General features: G+C 46.6%; 1 protein-coding gene across 2 annotated transcripts in view; it reads left to right on the top strand.

Annotated features, from left to right (window-relative positions):
- Positions 1 to 25032, top strand: part of CEP192 (centrosomal protein 192) — a 1702116-nt gene that overhangs the window by 418612 nt on the left and 1258472 nt on the right. For both annotated transcript variants that reach the window (XM_069219927.1, XM_069219928.1), the window contains 2 exons: positions 3130 to 3339; positions 24816 to 24945. In XM_069219927.1, coding sequence (XP_069076028.1) covers positions 3130 to 3339; positions 24816 to 24945 — 340 coding nt within the window. The remainder of the gene's footprint in view (positions 1 to 3129; positions 3340 to 24815; positions 24946 to 25032) is intronic.

The following is a 25032-nucleotide window of genomic DNA, read 5'->3' as shown; positions in this document are numbered from 1 at the left end:
CATTGCTAGTCTTGGAGCCTGCTAGCCTCTCTCCACCAAACACTGATTTCTCTCTGGAGTCCAACAGTTCCTCCACTCTTCTTTCCTGGCTTTCCAGCTTTGCAGCCACCACCTTGGTTTTATCCCTTTTATCCTGGATCTGTGTTGTCCGACGTGCCCTTCCTGTCCATCTTCCTCTGTTCCTCTTGTGTTTCTGTGGTTTGTTGGAAACTAGGTCCTTACGTGGCTGGTTCCCACCACCACCGCCATCCACCTTGTTCCTTGCCACTGTAGGGCCATTGAAGAAGAGGGATCTCCCTTCATTTGAATACTTAGCTTGGCTGGAAAAAGTAGAGCACTGGGTTTTCCAGTTTCCCACAGTAGTTTCTTTATCATCATGTATGATGCCCTTTTCTCTGAACTGCTGTTCTGAATTCTGGGAAAATTGACAATCTTATGGTTTTTTTACTACAAAGGAGTCCACTGTGTGCCCATGGCTCAGTGCAAAATTGCAGTCTCGAAAATGTAGCAGCTTATTGATCACTTGTCTGACGCATCCCAGGCCATTTTGAGGTGAGACAAGGGTAGTTTTGCTGGTACTCTCTGCACTCCGTCCAGAGTGTGGAAGTTAGAAAGCCATCACCTTCTATAACCAGATCATTGAGGCACCTTCCAGCCCCTCAGGAAGGCTGCAGATTCCAATATTGTTTTGTCTGGCTCTCTTGATCCACCACTCTGTTTTCTTGTAACTTGACTATACAGATTAATCTTCCTCTAATTCTCAACTCTAACATAGAGACAGATAAAGTGGATTTTATGGCACATGAATGAATACACAAGGATCACAAAAATTAAATGAGGACTGTGATAATAAGTGTTCTTTACCAATTCATTCATGTGCTGTCAGATGTGTAACACAGTGTCATGAATTTGTTCAAAGTGTGGTAATTCTCTGTTAATGTAAAGCAATCCCATGTTGCACGGTTATATGAAAACATCATTGGTCTCCTATAGTGTACTAAGATTAATCCCTAAAGAGAACTTCTTTTTGCCCTTACAGTTCAGATCCCCATGTGCACAATGGGTTTTTCAGGCAATCCCCTTAACTATTTTGTTTTATTTTGGCGACACAGGAATAAGCATACTTCTCTGTAACTGTGAGTGGGGTAAGCCATGTGGAGATATTGTGCTGGCTCAGAGACTAATTTCAGCCTACCTAAAGCTGTCCATATTGTTGGCAAAGATTTCCTACCTTATTATTGTTTGTTGTGTCAGCTATATGGTTGTCCAGCAGCGACACGGGGCTGCTGCAGGAGACGGGCTGGGGGCTGAGTCAGTTGGTGTCTCCTTCTCTTCTCTGTGGAGTTGTCAGCTCAGCAGACCCTAACAGGAATGTTAAGGTCCGAGGGCAGTAGCCAATGGCTACTGTCCCTGAGGGTGGCTACACCCTCCTTATGCCCACTCCCTCTGGGGAGAGGGGCACGGCTCTATCCCTATTGGTCCTACTCCTCCAAAGCAAGATGGAGGATTTCTCAAGGTGAGGGTCACTTCAGCGCTGGTCACCTTAGAGGTGGGCCTGGCTGGAGGGGTGACTCCTTGTTTTTCTCATTATCCCTATGGACTTCCTGCCAAAAGTATGAGCTTGTCCTGGTTGCGGGCATTTCCACTGGCTGGAGTGCCAGGGGGCATCTCTAAGATGTCCTCTGTGTGCATTTTTCAATAAATCCCACACTGGCATCAGTGTGGGTTTAATATGCTGAGAAGTTTGATACCAACCGTCCCAGATTTCAGTGTAGCCATTATGGAACTGTGGAGTTCGTGTTTGACAGACTCCCAGACCATATACTCTTTATGGCTACCCTGCACTTACAATGTCTAAGGTTTTGCTTACAGACTGTATGGGCATATTGCTCATGCAGCTATGCCCTCACCTGTGGTATAGTGCACCCTGCCGTAGGGCTGTAAGGCCTGCTAGAGGGGTGACTTATCTATGCCATAGGCAGTGTGAGGTTGGCATGGCACTCTGAGGGGAGTGCGCTGTCGACTTAGTCCTTTTCTCCCCACCAGCACACACAAGCTGGCAAGCAGTGTGCATGTGCTGAGTGGGGTGTCCCCAGGGTGGCATAAAACATGCTGCAGCCCTTAGAGACCATCCCTGGCATCAGGGCCCTTGGTACTAGGGGTGCCATGTACAAGGGACTTACCTGGGTGCCAGGGTTGTGCCAGTTGTGGGGACAAAGGTACAGTTTAGGGAAAGAACACTAGTGCTGGGGCCTGGTTAGCAGGATCCCAGCACACTTTCAAATCATAACTTGGCATCAGCAAAGGCAAACCGTCGGGGTGTAACCATGCCAAGGAGGCATTTCCTTACAACAGGGATATCTCTATGGTTTGTCATGCACTTAGCAAAGCATTTTTGTTCACTATACTGAAGCACTGCTTTTGTTAGATTTTGAAGTAAGTTTCTTTTGTGGGTAATAATCATAGTTTCCATGGTACATGAGCATAAGATGCTTTCTGGCTTTTTTTTCTAAAGTAACCTTAATCAATTGTTTTCTTTGCATTTGCCTAATTTGCTTTGGTCATGTGTTTTGAATGCTTTAGGACCATTGGACTTTTACAAACAGATGGCCACTTGAAGGGCTGAAATAGCAGGCTATATGCTATAAAAGATAAAACCAAAATAATTTTCATCATCCCCACAAACATTTATTGCATATTCTGAAAAGTTTTTTAAGCCAAAAGGACACACCCTACCATGCTTCTCAGTCTATTTTTGTTTAGTTTGTTAAGGAGACACTAATGCTTGGTTTTCGTGTTTTTAGTAGTAAATGAAGCTGGGGCACTGTCTATAATTCTTTTCATGTAACAATTGCCTGGTAAAGTAGTTTTTGTAATGGAAGAACATGGATTACTTACGTGATATTCCCTTTGGGGGTCCTGCTTCTAAAAACCATTTTTTAAACTGGCATACTAATCTGCAAAAGTATGATTAAACTGTTCCAAGTGATCAGAACTTTTTCATAATTACTAAAAACTAATTTTGCCTTTTTACTATGAGAGGTAAAGAAAATAAATTATTTTCACTAGTGTCATGCAAGTGAGGACATTTTTTAAAAACTTTGCTGAAGACCATTTTCTTCCCTTTAGGAAGAGGTTATGGATATTGCTGACATAACTCTTGGACTTGGAGACACATCATGGAAACTAAATTCCAACCACCCATATCTCAGGGCATCCCATGTAGCTCATGAACTTGAAGATGATGATGCAAGATACCGAAGACTTTCTTTTGGAGAGTTTTTTGGCCAGAGATCTGAGGCTCTTGGCTGCCTTGAAGGAGATTTTGATGGAAAGAGGGTTTGTATCATAATCATGTTGCAGTTGTACACTGAGTAAATGTAGCAAGTGCATGTTTTACCTAAAAAACCTTTTTAAGACCGTGTTTATTTAGGTCAAAAACTATCGGACATCGCAGCTGTCTGGTTTGCTAATGACATCTTGGGGACATTCGGAAAACTTCCCATGGAATACATTCTACCCATTGCTTATCATTGACTTTGTGGTTTGTTACTGACATTTTCCTGCTTTGTTTGCTGGCTGTTTATTTTAGGCTTTCCAGCTTGAATTTCTCCCTTCTGTTGCCCAAGCCCTATTTACTGTATTCTTGCACCAGTGCTGGATTTCTGTAAAGATTTGCTGTGCATTCAAATACAGAAGTCAAATGTCCCTCTCTCTTCCAGGGAGCTTGTGGTTTACTTTTCTTTCTCTGACTTAAAAATGAAGGGATTTATGTGACAGTCGTGCTGGCTACTAGGGGTGAGCTGAGGGAAGGCTGTACGATGTTGTTTTTTTTCTTTTTCTTCAGCATAACTAAATTTAAATGTCTGTAAATAAACTGTGCATATATTTCAGAATATATCATAATTAGAAAAGCACAAAAGAAGCATGTCAGGTAATTCTGAAGTGCGGTGAAAACAAATATTTCAATACAATCAAAACAGATCAATACACTAGGTGGTGACATTACCAGAACCTTTTATGCACTATATACTTTTATCAGTAAAACTGTATGCCCGTGCCAATATAATGGTGTAGGAAAATGGCTCCCTGTTGGAGTCATCCCCCACTTTTTGCCTGATATTGATTGACTGAGAAGTGTGCTGGGACCCTCCTAACCAGGCCCCAGCACCAGTGTTCTTTCACTAAAAAATGTACCATTGTTTCCACAATTGGCACACCCCTGCTACACAGATAAGTCCCTTGTAAAAGGTACCAGTGGTACCAAGGGCCCTGTGACCAGGGAAGGTCTCTAAGGGCTGCAGCATGTGTTGTGCCACCCTTAGGGACCCCTCACCTAATACATGCATACTGCTGTTGCAGATTGTGTGTGTTGTTGGGGTGAAAAAGGCAAAGTCGACATGGTATCCCCCTCAGGATGCCATGCACACAAAATACTGCCTGTGGCATAGGTAAGTCACCCCCTCTAGCAGGCCTTACAGCCCTAAGGCCGGGTGCACTGTACCACAGGTGAGGGCATAGCTGCATGAGCAATATGCCCCTACAGTGTCTAAGTCTATTCTTAGACATTGTAAGTACAGTGTGGCCATATTAAATATATGGTCTGGTAGTTTGTCAAAAACGAACTCCACAGCTCCATAATGACTACACTGAATACTGGGAAGGTTGGTATCAAACTTCTCAAAATAATAAACCCACACTGATGCCAGTGTTGGATTTATTACAAAATGCACACAGAGGGCATCTTAGAAGATGCCCCCTGTAATTTACCCAATCCTTCAGTGCCAGCCTGCCACAGAGACACGTTTCTGCCCCCCTGGGGTGAGAGCCTTTGTGCTCTCTGAGGACAGAAACAAAGCCTGCACTGGGTGGAGGTGCTTAACACCTCCCCCTGCAGGAACTGTTACACCTAGCAGTGAGCCTCAAAGGCTCAGGCTTCGTGGTACTATGCCCCAGGGCACTCCAGCTAGTGGAGATGCCTGCCCCTTGGACGCAGCCCCCAATTTTGAAAGGCAAGCCCAGAGGAGATAATGAGAAAAACAAGGAGTCATCCACCAGTCAGGGCAGCCCCTGAGGTGTCCTGAGCTGAGGTGACCCCTGCCTTTTGGAATCCTCCATCTTGTTTTGGAGGATTCCCCCAATAGGATTAGGGATGTGCCTCCCTCCCCTAACAGAGGAGGCACAAAGAGTGCGTAGCCACCCTCCAGGACAGTAGCCATTGGCTACTGCCCTCCCAAACCTAAACACACCCCTAAATTTAGTATTTAGGGGCACCCCAGAACCCAGGAAATCAGATTCCTGCAACCTGAACCAAGAAGTACTGCTGACCTGAAAGCCCTCCAGAGACTACTGCTTTGGTCCCAGCTCTACCAGCCTGTCTCCTGACTCGAAAACCTGCAACAGCGACGCATCCAACAGGGACCAGCGACCTCTGAAGCCTCCGAGGACTGCCCCGAACCTAAGGACCAAGAAACTCCAGTGAGCAGCGGCTCTGCTCAACAACAGCCACAATATTGCAACTTTTCTGCAACTTCTAAGGACTTCACTCTTCCTTGCGGAAGCGTGAGTCTTCACCCTCTGCATACGACGCCCCCGGCTCAAGATCCAGAGAACCAACACTACAGGGAGGCCTCCCAGACGACTTCAACCTCGTGAATAGCCTGAGACGACCCGCACAGCGACACATGCAGAGAGAATCCAGAGGCTCCCCCTGACTCCGACTGCTTGTAACAAGGAACCCGACGCCTGGACCCAGCACTGCACGTGCAGCCCCCAGTACCAGAAGGAACCGAACTTCAGTGCAGGAGTGCCCCTCCATTGAATCCAATACAAAACCCGACACCTGCTTTGCACACTGCACCTGGCCGCTCTTTTGCCACTGAGGGTGTGTTTTGGGAGCCTACTTGTGTCCCCCCAGTGCTCTATAAACCCCCCCTGGTCTGCCCTCCGAGGACATGGGTACTTACCTGCTGGCAGACTGGAACTGGAGCACCCCTGTTCTTCATATGCGCCGATCTGTTTTGGGCACCTCTTTGACCTCTGCACCTGACCAGGGCTGAACTGCTGGTTTGGTAACTTTGGGGCTGCCTTGAACCCCCAACGTTGGGCTGCCTATGCCCAGGAACTTAGACTTGTAAGTGCCTTACTTACCTGAAAAACTAACCATTACTTACCCCCTCAGGAACTGTTGATTTTTGCACTGTGTCCACTTTTAAAATAGCTTATTGCCATTTTAACTAAAGCTGTGTATGTTACTGCTCTAATTCAAAGTTCCTAACTTACCTGTGTGGAGTACCTTGCATTTTATGTATTTAATTCAAATCTTGAACTTGTGGTTCTAAAAATAAATTAAAAAGACATTTTTCTATATAAAAACTATTGGCCTGGAGTAAGTCTTTGAGTGTGTGTTCCTCATTTATTGCCTGTGTGTGTGTACAACAAATGCTTAACACTACCCTCTGATAAGCCTACTGCTAGACCACACTACCACAAAATAGAGCATTAGAATTATCTAATTTTGCCACTATCTTACCTGTAAGGGGAACACTTGTACTCTGTGCACTCTATCTCTTACTTTGAGATAGTATATACAGAGCCAACTTTCTACAATAAGATTTTAAGAAAATTGTTTTCCACATCTTGCAAGATCTTTATATTAATCATGTCCCATATTCCTGCTTTATATGTTGCAATTACCACATATTTGCTGATGTAAATCACAGATAGTTCTTTAAGCTTTTTTTGTTTCCTTTTTTTCCTTTCTTTTTACAAAAACAACCTAGACCATTGATTTCTGAAATAGGGCCTTTCTGTTAACATTGGTTTCCAGTTCTTTTTTACATCAAATACGATTCCTAAAAAGGAGAAACATGTGATGTCCAATGTATTGATATTGTTAATGAAATGGGAGGATTTTTATCCAGTCTTGACCCACAAACCATTGTAAAGAATTAACTCTGATTTACCTTCAGATGTAACTTGTTACTAAAAACAAAGTCATCTATTAATAGTCAAAGCCCCTCTTGTTCGAGGTAATAAAACAGTATTTTCTGCATACACCTAACAAGGGGAAGGGGCGAACCATAATATAGGGGTTTGCCTTGTCGACCTGTAGTAACTTCTCAACCCTATTAATATACAGGGAAATAAAAAGGAGCCAGGAAACTCCCTTGTCTTACACCCCTATGAAACAAAAAGGTGTCCGTGCATTCTCCACCTTTGCCATAGCGGACTCAAATGGAGGCTTCCTTGTAGAGCTGTCTTACAAAAGAGTTGATTCCCTGATCCACTAACACCTTGCTCACGATTAACCATACTTTCGAATGGGTGACAGTCAAAAACCGCTGTCAAGTCCATTAATGACCTATACAATGCCCCCTTTATAGCAATTGTATATTTACTGATTGTAGGAAAGTACCCTCTTTTTGGCATGTTACCCCCAATTTCTGTCTGATGTCAGTGTGTCTGAGTGTCATTGGCATCCTGCTAACCAGGACACCCGTATGTATTTTATTGTATTATAATAGTATTTATATAGCGCTTACTACCCCTATGTATGCTCTCTCTCCTCTCAAATTTATCACTATACTGGTAACCCAGTATTTTACCCCAAAGTGGAATACCTTTGCCCCCTTATAAGTCCCTAGTATATGGTACTTAGGTACCCAGGGCATTGGAGTTCCAGGATATCCCTATGGGCAGCAGCATTACTTTTGCCACCCATAGGGAGCCCATGCAAAGGCTTCTGCAGGACTGCCAATGCAGCCTGCGTGAAATGGTGCATGCACCCTTTCACAGCTATTTTCACTGAACCGGGTCACTTATAAGTCACCTATATGGCAGGCCTTCCAACCCTGAAGGCTAGGTGCAAGGTACCTGTGTGTGAGGGCACCCCTGCACCACATCATCCAAGACCATTTTCTTGGACTATATGAGCGCGGGGACTCCATTTTACGTGTGCACTGGACATAGGTCAATACCTATGTCCAGCTTCACAATGGTAACTCCGAATATTGCCATGTAAGGTATCTAACAACTGGGATTTATACCCCATTACTAATTCTATTATTGGTTTTACAATTCCATGCACTCTGGGGGCTCCACTAGGGACCCCCGGTACTGCCATACCAGCCTTCTGATGTTTTCCAGGCAGCCCCAGCTGCTGCCACCTCACAGACAGGTTTCTGCCCTCCTGTTGCTCAAACAGCTTAAGACCAGGAAGGCAGTGCAAAGCATTTACTTTGGGAGAGGGGTGTTACACCCTCTCCCTTTGGAAATAGGTGTTTCAGATAAGGGAGCGGTAGCCTCCAAGAGCCTCTGCAAATACTTTGAAGGGCATAGATGGTGCCCTCCTTGCATAATCCAGTCTACACCGGTGCAGGGACCACCATTCCCTGCTCTGGTGCGAAACTGGTCAAAGGAAAGGGGAGTGACCACTCCCCTGTCCATCGCCACCCCAGGGGTGGTTCCTAGAGCTCCTCCAGAGTGTCCCTGGGTTTTGCCATCTTAGATTCCTTGGTGGTGGGGCACTCTGGGAGTATCGCAGTGGCCAGTGTCAGCAGGTGACCTCAGAGCCCTCCCCTAATAGGTGCTTACCTGTGTAGTTGACCAATCCCCCTTTCAGGGTTATTTAGGGTCTCTCTCCTGGGTGTTTCTTCATGTTCGGATTGCAAGACTCCAGCAGGAATCATCTGCATCCTTTGCTCCACCTTCTACCGATGAAACTGAATGTGGACCTTCCAGGAACTCTACAAACTGCAACAAGGAAGCAAAGATGACTAATGCAACATTGTATCTTCAGCTCCTGCCAGCAACTGCAACTGTTTCTAATTTGTGCATCCTCAAAGGACAGCCAGACTTCAGTCTGCACCAGAAGAATGAAGGAATCTACCTGTAAGTGAAGGAGTCACTTCCCTGCTTCAGCAGGCACCTGTTCAGCTACGACCGGTGGCATGGATCCCCTCTCCTGACGAAGTGTGTGTGTCCAGAAACACGGGTGGTGGACTGAAGTTGTCCCAAGGGTCCTAAGGTCCAGCTGTCCAACTTTGGTGGAGGTAAGAGCTTGTCTCCCCACGCAAGAGAGTACCCCTGTGCACCGTGTGATTTGCAGTGGCAGGGCTTGTATGCGACCTTCCACAAAGTTTTGTGCACGGCACATCTCCCTGCACTCCTCCTTGCGATGCACAGCTTCCTGAGTGGTTCTCAGACGGCGTGGGATCCCTTTGTCGTGCTGTGTGGGCCTCTATCTGCACCTTCTTTGTCCCCGTACTGTGGGACTTCTGTGCACGCTGCCTGGTCTTCTGTTGGCTCTATGAGTTGCTGAGAGACCCCTCTGCCTCCCCCTCCTGGGTAGAGCCCACCAGGTCCCTCCTGGTTCCAGGCAGTGCCGTCTTGCGCTAACCCTGTGCTTTGCATGTGCCAAGGCTTGTTGGCGGAATCAAGCAACACAAACCAGACTGCAATCATCCATCTGGGGTGGGACATCATCTGCACCAACCAGGAACCCGCATTTGTCTTCCTGGGTGCAGTACTGACTGTTCTTCACTGGTGGTTCTTTTTCACCATAATCTGGGTTAGCAGGAGCTCCTATTCTCACTGGACTTTTTAGTGCTTCTTGGACTTGGTCCCCTTCTTCCACAAGTCTTCAGGTCCAGGAATCCATTGTTGGTGTCTTGCAGTCTCCTCTGGTTCTTGCATTATTTTCTATCACATGTTTTTGTGTGTTCTAGGAAACTTACTGTGATTTACTCCTGCTTTCCTGGGCTCTGGGGTGGGTTCTATTACTTACCTTTGGATTTTTCTTACACTCCCAGGGCCCCTCTACACACTACATTTCCTAGGGGGGGAACAGACTTTCGCATTCCACTATTTTAGTATATGGTTTGTGTTCCCCCTAGGCTTATTGCGATCTATCGTGATTTTCACTATTTGCACAGTTTTCTTCAGCTTTTTCTGCATTCTAGTGTGTATATACTGTGTGTATTACTTAGCTCCTAAGGGAGTACAGTCTTTAAAGTATATTTGACATTTGTGTCACCAAAATAAAGTACCTTTATTTCTGATGGATACACCTACCCATGGATTCCTCACCTAAAGAATTCTCCCCTCTCGCCAGCCTCAACGGAAATTTCTTCTAGCTCTGCACGTTGATGATGACGTCACAATCGCCCGACTCCACGCGACGCCGCATGACGTCATCTAGGCAATAAGAAGCCCTCGTCGACGTGCAGACGTCAGTTCCCTTTTTTCCGTGCCTCTGAGTAACGGTTTTTCTTCGAGCCTCACAGGGAGCTACAGTTTCGAACGACGGTTACAATGTCGCAGCCAAGGAAATCCGGCTTTAAACCATGTAACCAGTGCGAGGGTCGGATGTCGGTTACCGATCCCCATGAGAATTGCCTCTGGTGCCTTAGCTCCGACCATGAGGTCGAGTCATGGGGCTCCTGCCAGCGCATGAACCCTAAGGCACTCAAAGAAAGGGAGGCAAAAATATTCTTGGCTCGTTCCAAGAAAAAGAAGGAGAGGCGTCATCGGAGGGAGTCCTCTTCAAGATCCTCGAGATCTCATCATCACCATGGTGACTCTCTGCGCCGTCACAGTTCCCGGCGCCGTCCGACAAGGGAGATTAGCCCGACCGTCACCCCTCCACCTCCTACGACCCAGACGTCACCCGGGTCGGTTTTCGAGGTCGAGCTTCCCCAGAGGCCAGAGGGCTCTCCTAGCCAGGAGTTACCTGGCCCCTCTTCGGCGTCTATGCCGCCGCCGGTGCAGCAACAATACCCGGCTTTCCCGACTCCGGGAACGGATCCTGCGGCGTTCTTGAACGCCATGTTTAACATTTTTACTTCCATTGCGCCGGGTGGAGGTCAAGCAGGTCCGTCTGGCCCTTTGGCCTTTAATTTGGGCGTTCCGGCATCTTACAAGTAGATGCCTTTCACTCAATTTTTGCCTGCTGCACCTGAAGCGGCGCCAATGCCTTTGACGTCGCCGAGGAGACCTGCTACACCCGCTACACCCGCTACACCCGCTACGGCGCTGTTGGATTCGCCTCGAATCCAATCCACAGTCAAGGTTCCTGTGGAGCCGGAGGGTCCGGCGTTGGATGGATCTGAGGTTCTGCGCCGACGGATATCTTCGGTGTCGGCCGACGCGGGGTCTGGAGTCATGGCTTTGATCCAGACGTCTGGCTTTGCACATGTTGGAGGAGGAAGAATATAGCAGGCAGCACCTGGAAGAGGGTGAGGTTTTGGAGCCTTCTGGTGACTTTCATGGTCTTGATACGGCGAGTGGCATAGATACCTCCCGGAGTGGGATCTAGCTTCCCCTGGAGAGTTCACTGAGGAAGCTGCATCTTTACACGCTGTAATTCGGAAGGCTGCAGACTTTTTAGACCTTCCCCCTTCCAGTTGCGGAAGTTAAGAGAAACCTGTTGGTTTTGCATCCAACATCTGTAACGGCAGATCCTCTAATGAGGCACTCCTGGATCCTATTAAAGACATCTGGAGGAAACCTGTGTCTACCGCTGCTGTCAACAGGGCGGTGGCTCGTCGCTATCGGGCGGCACCAGGGGATCCCGTGTTTCTCTCCAAACACCCGACACCGGAGAGTTTAGCGGTTCAAGCCTCCTGTTCGTCCAGGTCCTCTCCTGGCTCGTTTCCCGGAACACCTGCGGACAGGGAATAGAAGAAAATGGACCATACTGCTATAAAGGCCTTTTCTTCTTGTAGCATGGCCTTAAAGTCATCCAACGCGACCTGCATATTGGGACGTTATATCCATGCCCTTATGGAGGAAGCGAAAGGCCACCCAAACTTATCCAAGGAAATGTTACAGTTACTGGCGGACGCTCAGGCGGCAGCGACCCAGGTGATCCAGTCGGGATTGGACACTTCAGACTCGGTGGCTAGAGCTATGGGCACGACCATAGTTTCTAGGCGACAATCTTGGCTATGTTCATCTGGCTTCTCGTCAGACGTACAGGCGACTCTCCTCGATCTGCCCTTTGATGGCAAGAAGCTCTTTGGAACAAAGGCGGATTCTGCTCTGGAACGATTTAAGGAGAGCAGAGCCACAGCGAGGTCACTAGGGCTTCAGTCATCTGCCTCATCCTCCTTTAGAGCTGATAGGAGGTTTAGGGGATTTGGACGTGGCGCCTCCTTTCGTGGCAGATTTCAAGGACCACAACAAACTGCGACCACCCTGCCATACAGATCCTTCAGGGGCAGAGTCCGGACAAGAGGAGCCACCCAGCAGCACTCTGCCTCTTCCTCGGGAGGGGTGCAGCAAGGAAAGCAGCCGTAGTCCTCCTCCACTCCCTGTCCACTTGTCTCCGGTAGGGGGGAGACTTGCCCATTTTCTTCCGATGTGGGAGTTTATAACATCAGACTCCTGGGTCATCGACATTGTGAAGAAGGGGTCTGCTCTTCCCTTTCGGGAATTCCCTCCTCCCTTTCCTCCCCACCCATCCTTCTGTTCGGAAGACCATCTTCTCCTATTACAACAGGAAGTATTCTCCCTATTAGCAAAAGGCGCGATAGAGTTGGTTCCCGAGCAGGAGAGGGGTCAGGGCTGTTATTCAAGATACTTCCTGATCCCCAAAAAGGATGGTCGGTTGAGACCAATTTTGGACTTGAGGGCTTTGAATTGGTTCCTCAGGCAGGAAAAGTTCAAAATGCTGACCCTTTCACAGGTTCTTTTGGCGTTGAACGAAGGAGATTGGATGGTGTCTGTCGATTTGCAGGACGCATATTTTCATATTCCGATTCTCAAATCGCACAGGAAGTATCTCCGGTTTGTGGTGGGATCGCAAGATTATCAGTTTGCGGTCCTCCCGTTTGGTCTTACTTCAGCACCTCGAGTCTTCACAAAGGTGATGGCGGTGGTAGCGGCAGAGCTCAGAAGAAGGGGGATAGCGGTATTTCCCTATCTGGAGGATTGGTTAATCAAAGCCAAGACTCCGGAGCTCGTGCGGTGACATCTCCAGTCGACGACTCAGTTGTTGTACGACCTGGGTTTTTCAGTCAATGTACCCAAATCTCACCTGGAGCCCTCTCAACGCCTCCTGTTCATAGGGGCAGTATTGGACACGACATTGAATCGGGCCTTTCCCCCGCCCCAGCGGGTCCAGGACATTCAGGCGTTGATTCCAATGTTTCGAAATGGAGCGGTAGTTCCAGTCCTCAAGGTCCTTCGTCTGCTCGGTCTGTTCGCTTCTTGCATACTGTTGGTCACTCATGCACGCTGGCACATGAGGGGCTCTTCAGTGGTGCATCCGCAGGCAGTGGTTTCAGCACAAAGGGGATCTCGAGGAGTCGATAAAGATCTCCAGAGACACGGCAGTGGATCTTCAATGGTGGGCAGCGGTCGACAACCTGTCGCAAGGAAGGCCGTTCTCGCTGCCGTCACCAGTGGCCACAGTGGTAACGGATGCTTCCACTCTAGGGTTGGGAGCTCATCTGGGGGGACCTGGAGGTCAAAGGCCTTTGGTCTCCGGTAGAACAGAGATTACACATCAATCTGTTGGAATTGCGGGCAATACGTCTGGCTCTCAAGGCCTTCCTCCCTTCCATTCGCGGTCAGTCAGTCCAGATTCTGACGGACAACACTACAGCGATGTGGTATATAAACAAGCAGGGAGGAGTGGGGTCGTATCTTCTCTGCAGAGAAGCTCTTCAACTCTGGTCCTGGCTTCAGGACCACAGGATTTGCTTGGTAGCACATCATTTGGCCGGAGCTCTGAACGTGCGTGCGGATGTTCAGTCGACACAGCTCGGTCGACCACGAGTGGTGTCTTCATCCAGATCTGGTTCTGTACATCTTCCAGATGTGGGGATAGCCACAAATAGATCTGTTTGCAACTGAAGAGAATGCGCAGTGCCCACTGTTTTGCAGCCTCCAATATCCGGTGCAAGGAGCCTTGGGGGACGCGTTTCAGATGTCCTGGAAGGGTCAGTTGCTTTACGCGTTTCCCCCCATACCCTTAATTCCTCGAGTTCTGAGGAAGATCTGCCAAGACCGAGCCCAAGTCATCTTAATAGCTCCAGATTGGCCAAGAAGGGTGTGGTATTCAGACCTTCTCCAACTCTCTGTGCCCACCGCTCCGTCTCCCTTACAGGGTGGACCGCCTCTCGCAGTCGCAGGGGCCGATTCTACACCCCCACCTCCAGAGCCTGCTCCTTCATGCCTGGAGATTGAACAGGGCAATCTGAGTGCTTTTTCTCTCCCACCAGAAGTGGTGGATGTTATTTTATCGGCCAGGCAACACTCCACCAAAACAATCTATGCTAGTTGTTGGGCTAAATTTGCATGCTGGTGTGGAGAGAACAGAATCAATCCCTTAAAAGCTCGTTTATCTGACATATTGTCATTTGCTCTTTGTCTGGCACAGAAGGGTTGTGCGATTGCCACAGTCAAAGATTATTTATCTGTGCTATCCGCTTTTCTGTGCCTTCCTGATCAGCCATCCTTCTTTAAATCTGCTATTGTTTTAAGGTTTCTAAAGGGACTCTCTAACAAATTTCCACCAACACCATTTGTTATGCCTCAGTGGGACCTTAATTTAGTTTTAGCGTTTTTAATGGGGTCCCCTTTTGAACCAATGCATTCTTGCTCTTTACGGTTGCTAGTTTCCAAGACTGTTTTCCTGGTGGCCATAACATCAGCCAGAAGGGTCAGTGAGCTTCAGCCTCTTAGTGTAGAGCCCCCATACCTTTCTTTCTTTAAGGACAAAGTAGTGTTAAGGACCAAGGCGGCTTTCCTTCCGAAGGTTGTTACACCCTTTCACCTGGGGCAGTCAATTACTCTCTCTCCCTTTTACCCTCCACCTCACCCATCCAAGGCGGAAGAGAGGCTCCACCGTCTGGATCCACGAAGAGTGCTGAGCTTCTACGTCGACAGGACGAGGGAGTTCAGACATGATGATCAGCTCTTCGTTGGATACGTGGGGAAGAGGAAAGGTAGAGCGGTCCACAAGAGAACGCTATCCAGGTGGGTCATTCTATGTATTAAGATTTGTTATTCTTTGGCGAAGAAAGATCCACCTGTGGGGCTTCGTGCCCATTCCACCAGGGCTAAAGCAGCTTCATCGGCTTTGGCTAGAGGTGTTCCTGTGGCTGACATCTGCAGGGCAGCGATCTGGGCATCCCTCCATACTTTTGTCAAACATTACTGTTTGGATTCTGAGGTTAGGAGGGATGACCATTTTGCTCGCTCTGTGCTGCAGGATTTCTTGGTTTGACCATTCGGGCACCCACCTCCGGAGGTAGTACTGTTTGGGGCTCTATTCTTTAGGTGAGGAATCCACAGGTAGGTGTATCCTTCAGAAAAATAAGTTACTTACCTTCGGTAATGCTTTTTCTGGTGGATACAGTAACTACCTGTGGATTCCTCACGGTCCCACCCACCTCCCCGTTGCCTGACTGGTCAAACCGAGAAATCCTTGGGTGAGCATCCTTGGTCTTGTATATATGTATATATCTGATTCATGTATCTAGTTGTAATATCTGTATATACAGATAGTTCAAGGAAAACATGTTTGGACTTGACTTATAGATTTTACTTTTGTATTAAGCAATTATTACTGTTATTGAACTTTATTTTATTATAATAAATGTTCTATTTTCATTCATTTGAGATGAATATGTTCTCTTAGGGTCAACCTGTTCGCCTCTATGGCACGTAAAAAATGGTGATAACTGACGTCTGCACGTCGACGAGGGCTTCTTAATGCCTAGATGTCATGCGGCGTCGCATGGAGTCGGGCGAATGTGACGTCATCGGCGACGTGCAGAGCTAAAAGACATTTCCGTTGAGGCTGGCGCGAGGGGAGAATTCTTTTGGTGAGGGATCCACAGGTAGTTACTGTATCCACAAGAAAAAGCGTTAGCGAAGGTAAGTAACTTATTCTTTTGTAACACTGAATATTTTCTTTCATGTGTGTAAGTACAGTGTGACTACAGTCATATTCATTGAGCTTTGCATGTCTCCAAAATAAGCCTTGGCTGCTCAGCTACAGCTACCCCTAGACAGCCTGGCTTCCAGACAGTGACAAAATTTCACTAATAAGGGATAACAGGACCTGGTATAAGGTCTAAGTACTGTTGGTACCCACTACAATCCAGGCCTGCCTCCTACACAAATGCCTAAAATGAGGTTTAGGCACTGGTCTACAGTGCCCAGACCTTTCTTGAAGCCACATTGGGTGTTAGTTAAAATGTAATTCACAGCTGCCCAGTTCTCCAGCCTATGTAAAAGTAAACAACCCCTAACTGTTGAATCTAAAAGAGAAATAGGTCTTTAGTTGTTGGGTTGTGGCTTTAGCCCCCTTTTTATTTTTTTATAAAAGGTATACTAATGTTCTGTTCCACGTGGGATGAGGGCTTTCCTTAGCAATGGCATTAAACACTTTGGTTAGCAGAGCTAACTAGAATTTAGGCTTATCTGGAAATAAAACCTCAAGTAGGACCTTACCTTTGTCATTTTCTGGCAGTGCCCTGCAAACCCCAGGAAACTCAAACATCAAGGGGTAAGCTAGGGCCTTCCATATTTCCCTTAAATCTATTGGTTATTTGGTATTCTTCCAGGCATGCATTATAAATATCACTAAAGTGTTATACCCAAATGCGAGTTGAATGTGTATAGAGGGACTTGATGGATCACTTAAAAAAAGCAAGTTGACTACCCTCCAAAGAGCAGCACTGTCTTTCTGAAGATTGGCCTTGTGCAGTGCAGTGGAGTGCAGTCCAATCCTCCTTTGTTTTTTCCTTGCAGACAGAGCAGATTTGTCAAGTGCATGGTCTTTTTTTGAGTCAAACACTCAGGTCTAACATTAAGGACATTTTCTAGAGCCATATGGGCTGTAGTACAACCGTTATCAAACCAGCCATAAAACATTTGAGCTGAAGATCCATAAGGATGAGTTAGGGCATGCCTAAGTTCTCAGTGATTTCTAAAAAAAAAATAAAAAAAATGTTTTAAAACACACAAAAAATAGCCAGATCTTGTTGGTCTCTGCTTGAGTATTGACACAAATAGCTGTCTCTTGATGCTTTTCCTGCATTGCTATAAATAGGTTGGTGATGTTTACCTTGGGCCATTTAATGGGGTAACCAGTTTTCAGCCCAGTTCTGGTTTAATATTAGCAGAGGGCCAGGTTTTAGTCAAAGCCCCCATTCCCACCCTCAAAATTCAGACAGCATGGTGGCTATGGCATGTGAAGTGAGTCTCAAATGAGTTTGTTCAATGTGTAGCAGAAATTATTTACAAAAGTGGGAAGGGGGTACGTTAATCTTGAGCCAATATCATTTGTCATGGTCAAGTTATAATTGACCATGAGGTTATTCAGCGTAGTCCCATGAGTATTGTGTATGAAGTGGGTCAGATCCTCTCTTTCAGTATTAGAAAGTGTGTTTAAATCTCCTGCACATAGATTTTGCAGAGGCTTGGTGTTTTTCCTTAAGAATTTTTTTAATGCATCTTATAAAACATCCACCACCTTCCTTTTTTTAGCGTCAGCGGTTGTTGTACAAATAAACTAAAATGGTATCCCACTCTCCCTGTATAGCAAACAAAACTAAATGGAAAAACATGAAGTTGTTTCCCTGGAAAGGTGTTTACAGTACATGTTGCAAGGCCTCCCCTGGGTCTACCTGAACGGGAGGGCAAAGCTGGTGTACAATACATGGAGTAACCATCAATATGATGGCCCTGCAGAGCCCAATTGTAGGAAGCTGGCTCCCCATTTAGTGCACTAAAATGAAGTACACTGTGCAGAGAGTCCATTGGATCCCCAGATGGTATGGCAGAGGCAAAAGTAGGAGGGCTAATGCTCTCTTTGTAGTAGTGTGGGTGAGCAATTAGGCTTAGCAGACAGTGGTGCTAACTATTTGTTGTACTCTGAGCCAATAAATGAGACACACACATGAATTAATTTGAGACTAATTTAGAAAAATAATAATTCTTTATGTATATGTATTGTTGAAATCCAAGAACTTAGTAATCAGGTAAGTAGAATTTCAAGCATAAATACTTTGCAGTTTCAGAAATTGAAAATTGCACTGTCAGAGTTCTCTGAATGTTAGCCTTTGGAGAAAACCGTGTTCAGCAAACACAGGGTTAACAATTACTTAGGAAGCCAATCTCAGGGAGTTATGGTAAGTAGAGGACACTGATCAGAACCACACCAACAGGTCACACCAGGTGGCACTGGGTCAGCTTGGTGTAGAGGTGCAGCAAGGCGTCTGGGGCCCTTTGATTTCCTATGGGAGTTTGGCGCTCGTGAAGACAGGCCGTAGGTGCTGGCTAGGAAGCCAGTCAGGGACAACAAGCAGGAAGGTAGTAGACTTGGGGTACTCATGATGTAGGTCCACCTTTGATCCTCTTCTCCTGGAGTCGACGGATGCGGGGGTTGCCTTTGGGTGTCAGTTTTTTATGTCCCAGAGCAGTCGCAGTCAAGGGCTCCTGTGTGCTGATACTGCAGGCATTGTAGGGAATTTCAGCAGGGTTGGATCCAGCTGACCTGGAGCTTTTAGGAGCCGGCGTGACGTTGACACTGGTGACCTACCTCGGCTGAGGTCATGGGTTCAGTGGTTGCTGCAGGTTTTTCTCTCTCCACAAGCCTGTGGGAGAGGGGGCCTGCGTGTAAAGGTTGCAGGCATCTCTGGAGAGTCCCAAATGGGTGAGACCACACTGGATTTAGTCTCTGGACAGCTTGGGACCTGCGTTGGCACAGTCAGTTGGCTTCACCTTGGGTCATGGACATCTGGTGCAGTGGTCACTTCTGGTGTCAGGTTTCCGGGCTCCAGCAGCTGCAGAGCCTTTTTTTTAGAGTTTTCTTTTTGCAGGGCAAGTCTGTTGCCCATGGGAGACTTGAGTCTTTATTGAAGGCTGGACAAGTTGGCTTTTTTTCCTGCAGGATTCTTCGAGGACAGCAGGCAGGCTGGAGGGGCTGGTTTCAGGTCAGCTGCTTCGTGTCCTCGTCTGCGGGTGCAACTCTATTTTTTGTCTGGATCTTCTTAGGTTGTCATAATCTGACTTCTAGGTTTCAGGGGTGCCAACTAAATACTCAATTTAGGGCTGTTGGAGAGGTCCATGCAGTAGCCAGTGGGCTGACCACCTTTAGGGTGACTACACCCTTCTTATGACCTCTTCCGCAGGGAAGTGGGCATAACACTAACCCTAGTGGCCTGATTCCTTCCAAACAAGAAGTAGAAATTTAAAAAGTAGTGTCCACTTAAGCTCGTCCACCTTTGGGGTGGGACAGATATGACATGGACACTCCTCCTAAATGTAACTCATTTTCTCACCTATGCTACCTCCAAAAGTGGAGTCAGGACAAGGGGTCGTCATCTGCGCCATCTGGAGAGACCTGGGTCGCATTACATATGCAGTAGGCCTTTGAAGCTCCCTGCCCTGGAATGTCCATCCTGCCTGGCAGAGGTAGTCACACCTCTACCCAGTTCTGTTTTTTGTCTTAGGCCCTTGAGAGCGCTGGCTCTCACCTTGGTGGGGTTGGGACAGAGGCCCAGAAACAAGTCTTTGGTGGCTGAAAAGGTCAGGACCAGTCAACACACTATTAGTAGGTTTTCAGGGGGCACCTCTAAGCTGACCTTTGTGTGCATTTATTAAATAAATCCATCTCTGGGGGTTGTTAAGGGTTTATTATTCTGAGATGTTTGATACAAACCATCCCAGGATTCAGAAAAGCCATCATGTAGCTGGGAAACTTGTAGTGACCAGTGTCCAGCACGTTCATTTAAAATGGCTTCCCTGTGCACTTACTATGTCTCAGAATCGACACACATAGCAGGGGCATATCTGCTCTATGAGCCAGTGTAAAAAATGAAAAAGTCTTCCTATCCAGCACCAATCAGTTCCGCCTCTTGTGTAAGAACCATGTTTTAGATTAATTTTGTTGTTTGGTGGATGCAATTCATGCACCTGATAGACTTATAGCCGCAGATTCCTTACTTTAGGGTAATCTCCAGGCATCTGATTGGATCTGGAAGTTTTTGAGCAGTACCCTTGTGCACTACCACACCATAGGTAGCGTCATTCGGCACTGCATCAGCAATGTCCATGCTGAAAGTGAGGTGCGCAGTACCTATATAGGTGCTACCCGACATGCTCATTTAAGTTATTTCCTTTACATGCCAGGTAGCGCTGTTCTGGTCAGAGCTACCCTTAGTTGTTTTGTGACTGGCTTTTTTATCAACTTTTTGTGACACCTTTTTAGAGAGATTTTCTCTCCTGGTGTGACAGGATGTCCCCTAAGAAACGGCTGATTTCAAACCTTGTGGCGTCTGTCACAAGCAGATGTCTTTGGACCTACTTTTGGTGGACGGCACTGAGGAAGCTATCCCTTAAGCTTGGATATTCTTAGTTTTTTGCCATGAGCTGCACCCTGATTGCATCAATTTTTGCCATTAAAAAACTACTATTGTTTAACCATGCCTAAAAATACTTGCTGAATGTATAATTTTCCCTAAATATTCCAGAACTAGAGTTAGAATGCTAAATAAGCCTCCTGGAATATTTGGGGTATAGTTGCTTTTTCTTCAAATATTCCAGAACTGGATTTAGATTAGCAATGTTGACATTCCAGTGTCTGCCATGCCCACTGCTGCCCTGAGGGCACATTTCAGAGCAAATAACCTGAACAAGCTTGTTGACTCCCTTTCACTCAAGATCTCAGGCGTTTCGAAGGTCCCAGGCCCATTCAGGGAGCTTTAGCTGTTAATTGCCGTCAGATTCGAAGTTGTCGGGCAAGTCACACATACACAAATTGGAAACTTTATAGCAGTATTCAACTTTGCAGCATCCGTTGAAATCTTCTGACGAGGTGCAGAAACATCTGCACTCCACGCCCCATGCTTTAACAGAGCCTAAGTCTGTGTCTGCTACACGCTTCCCTAACTTTCTTGGAGCCAGAGGGACCCTAGCCTAGCTTAAAGAATTTTATGAGCCCATGGACCTCCTATGTGGGTGGCCTTTGGACACCAGGGCTTGGGAGGGGCACCAACTGGAGACCTGTCAGTGAGTTTGCCCTTGGCACCATTCAAGCCCCATGGATGCCATGTTGGATCCGGGGCAGAGCCTTTGCTGAGATAGACATTCCTCAGTGCTTGCTCCAGTGGTGATGCCCCAAGGGGATGCCATCCCTATAATAATTTCAGCCACTGAGCCAGACACGTGTTGCCCGATACTTACTGGGACCATGCCTTCTGGGTTAGAGGCAGTGCCTTCTGCATATGACAGACCAGTAGAGGGAGTCAAATGGGAGAGGTCTGAGAACAGTTTTGGAAGAGCCTCGCCTAGATGACATAGAGCACAATTGGTTTGAGGAACTGGTGGAGGCCAGTGGCTTAGACATATCACCTTGACACTAGCCTGGTCTCTCCTCCTACTCTGGCTATGGAGCAGATAGCCTTGTTCGCTATGGTGGTCTTGGACTTTAAGCTACTCTCCATTGCAATCAAGGTGAGCGCGTTGTTGGAGGTTCTTCAGCCAGGACTTGTCCCTTGAGAACTCTTACTCACCTTTAGCAAATCTCTTACCAATGTCCTGCTTTAGGTCTGGTCTAAGCCTAGCACAGGGGCTCTTGTGTATCGGACGATTGCCCATCGCCATCGTCCTGCTCCTGGTGATTGCAGTTTCCTTACCCAACACCCCACCGAGAAGAGCTTGATCGATCATTGCTCCACCTCTAGGATCAATCCCTGTGTGTTCCTACCAATCCACTGGTTAATGAATACCAGAGACTTCATATCTTTGATCAGGAGAATGTTCTCTTCTGTAAGGCTTGCACTGCGGTCAGCAACACCACAGCACTTTTGGGCTGATATTTCCATATGATCTGCGATTTGGGTGCACAAGTGCTCTATAGTATTTTTCGGAGGCCCAAGCCGTGCTCTTCCAGGTGACAGGGGATGGGAAAGATGCAGCAAAGTTCACTATACAATGTGGACTCGACACAACCAACTTGGTGGCTAAAGTGATTTCATAGTCTATGGCCTTGTGATGCCATGCCTGGCTGAGAACCACTGGCTTTTCAGTGGATGTCCAAGCCTTGCTCATGAACATGCCTTTGGCTTCCATGTTTTCAAAAAAGAGGCGGACTCTGTGCTGCAGCGCTTTAAGGATAGCAGAGTTGTGGCCAGGTCATTGGACTTGTCTATGGACCCTTGTAGCCTCCCCCCACCTTCCGTCTTTTTCGTGGCCACGGATGGGACCACCAACCATGCCTATATCCTGCCAGCCACCACAGCCTTTTTTATGGTTGAGGACACTGGTTCCATAAACCACGTGTGACAAGTAACCAGCAGTCTGGCCAGTCCACCAACACCGGATAGCAACAGCAGCCTCCAAATTCCTTTAGTTTGCCCTCCGACCATCAGGGGCACCCCATGGGGGGGCAGGATATGCCATCAACTGCAACACTGGTGGTCAGTAGCGTCCGACCTTTGGGTTTTGCACCTGTGCCCAAGAAGGCTACTCCCTCTTTGATTACACCACGCATGCCACCCACTGAAAACTGGCTGACGAAAGAACAGCTCTCCTTGCTCCAATCAGGAAATGCTGGCTCTCTTGTCCAAGGGAGCTTTAGAGCGGGTGTAGGCATCAGAAGTATGTTGTGGTTGCTATTTCCACTACTTTCTGGTGCCCAAGAAGGATGGAAGTCTTCATTGTATCCTAGACATGCACCTTCTCAATCTCTTGCTGAAAAAAAGAGAAATTCAAAATGCTCTTGCACACAAGTCCTGGCTTCCCTGGACCTGGTATTTTGGATAGTATCAGACTTGCACTATGCAGATTTCCACATCCCCATCCTTCCTGCCCACAGATGTCGCCTGTGGTTTATGGTGAACCAAGAGCACTTCGTTCGCCATGCTCTCCTTCAAACTTACCAGTGCCCCTTGTGTATTCACTAAGGTAATGACATTGGTTGCAGCACATTATTAGAGGTTAGGGCTTCCGTCCCCCGCCCTCCCCCACCTCGACGATGAGCTGTTGAAGGCAGGCAGGCTCGCCCCAAGCAGTTGTCGCCAACCTCCAGACTATGGCAAACCTTCTGCGCTGGCTGGGGTTCACCATCAACATGCTAAAGTCATACATTACTCCCTCTCAGACGCTCCCTTTTAGCTGCGCTTTTCAGGACACAGTGCAGTTTTAGTGCAGAATGTTAAAGCTATGATACCGATGTTTCAGCCTCTATCCTGGATTTCGGTGGACTGACCCTGAGGTTGTCTGGTGGCCTCCTGCATCATGCTGGTGACACATGCCGGTTGGCATATGCAGGCTCTGCAATTGGACATGAAGTCCCCTATTTTATGTTTTGTGAACAGCTTCTCCTGTAGGTTACTCATTTTAAGGACTTTACCTTGATGATTTGAGAGGCTGTAGTAGCCATTAGGTATGGGGATTGTTTTCCTGGTGGCCTTAACTTCAGATGGCAAAGTCAGTCACAGTTAATGAGCCTGTACAGAGAATTTGTCATGCACTTTTTTTCAAAGGCAAATTAACTATTGAAGTAAAGCTGTTGTACTGTCATACGTTGGTGATAGAATTTCTTCTGAATCAGGTTATTAGATTATGGCATTCTTTCTGCGTCGCCATCCATTTAAAATGGAGCAGATGCTGTGCAGGTAAGATGTCAAAATGGATCACAGCAGTGGCATACATCGGTAAGACTGCCAATTGCAGAATGAAAGGACACCTTTTCATTCTTGTGACAGTACCAGCAAGGTGACAGTGCAAAAATAAATTGTCACATCAACTGGTAGAGTCATGTCCATTTTTGAGTGTTAGAAGCTAGACAGTATAACTCAATCATAGGCAATAATTGTATACTATACTAGGATCTTAGTGCGTAGTTGAAGGTTTGATTTTCAGTTAGGGTAGCCACTTTTCATAGTTTTGCAAAGCATTCATGATCTCATTTAGATGAGTGGTTCAGCACCTCTTAACATAAGTTTGTTTATCCAAGACTATCCAAATAAATTGGTTCTTGCTTTAAAATCCACTTGCATAACCTCACCATAAGGTTAACGGATCTTCTGATGCCTATTAGACTGGACAAATCTGAGACTAGCTGGGATTCTGACAATTAAGCACTATTTATATGCACTGTCACATCCAGTCACAGTTGCACAGTGCTACTTAAACTGTGACAGCATGTTAATGTCATTTAGTAATATTAGCTAATCATTGGGCTGGTTCAGAAATAACAAATCTTCAGAAATTATATTGGCATCTAGACTTGTCTGGGGCCGATTTTAACAAGGCACAGGTGATGTTTGGCTGCAGTTGGAGAATTTTCCATCTGCCATAGTGAATCATAGTTTCCCTTACTATGTGGGCTTAGTTAAAACTTTAAAACTTTCAATTACCCCTAATAAAAACTTTTGTCACCAGAGGAAAGTACCCTTTTCTTTCCTGAATGGTTGCTGACTTTTATCTCACCACCTCTGGTTTTACATCTTTCTTCACTGCCACATTCATAAAGTATTGACATTTTTTTTGCAATCAGGACATAAATGTGTTACATCTTAGCAAAATGAGCAAACAAATGTTCCTTTCAGCTGGCCTGTTAAAATGAATAATCTGCTGAGGGAACAAAATAGCCACCAGATCTGTGGTATTGCAGTTGTGCCCTTTTTATGTTAATAACTTTTGATGTGTTAATAGTTGACTTACACCTCTTGGTTTTTACATGTTTCTGCAGAATCTGAACACTTATAATTGTTTGGTGCAGTAGCAAGTTTTGTGTTTTGGAGTAAGGCTGCATGTAACAAAAACGTGTCTCTACTTTATTTCCACAGCCATCTTTTGGGTATTACATAAGGTCTCCAGAGAAGCAGGATCCAATAGTGTTGTTGCGATCTTCTTGTGCATCATTAGGCTTCACAGACTGTGAAGAGGTTATAAAATTTTGTGACACTACATTAACAGGTAGATTAACAAGTATTGTGTTACTATATTTTCCTAATCTGTTGTTAGAATCTGCAAAACTTGTTTCTTATAATTGTCGTTTAATTT

The sequence above is a fragment of the Pleurodeles waltl genome, chromosome 2_2, assembly GCF_031143425.1.
Source record: "Pleurodeles waltl isolate 20211129_DDA chromosome 2_2, aPleWal1.hap1.20221129, whole genome shotgun sequence".
NCBI classification, from domain to species: Eukaryota; Metazoa; Chordata; class Amphibia; order Caudata; family Salamandridae; genus Pleurodeles; species Pleurodeles waltl.
Note: the sequence above shows the minus strand (reverse complement) of the source record. Positions and strands in the feature narration are given on the sequence as shown.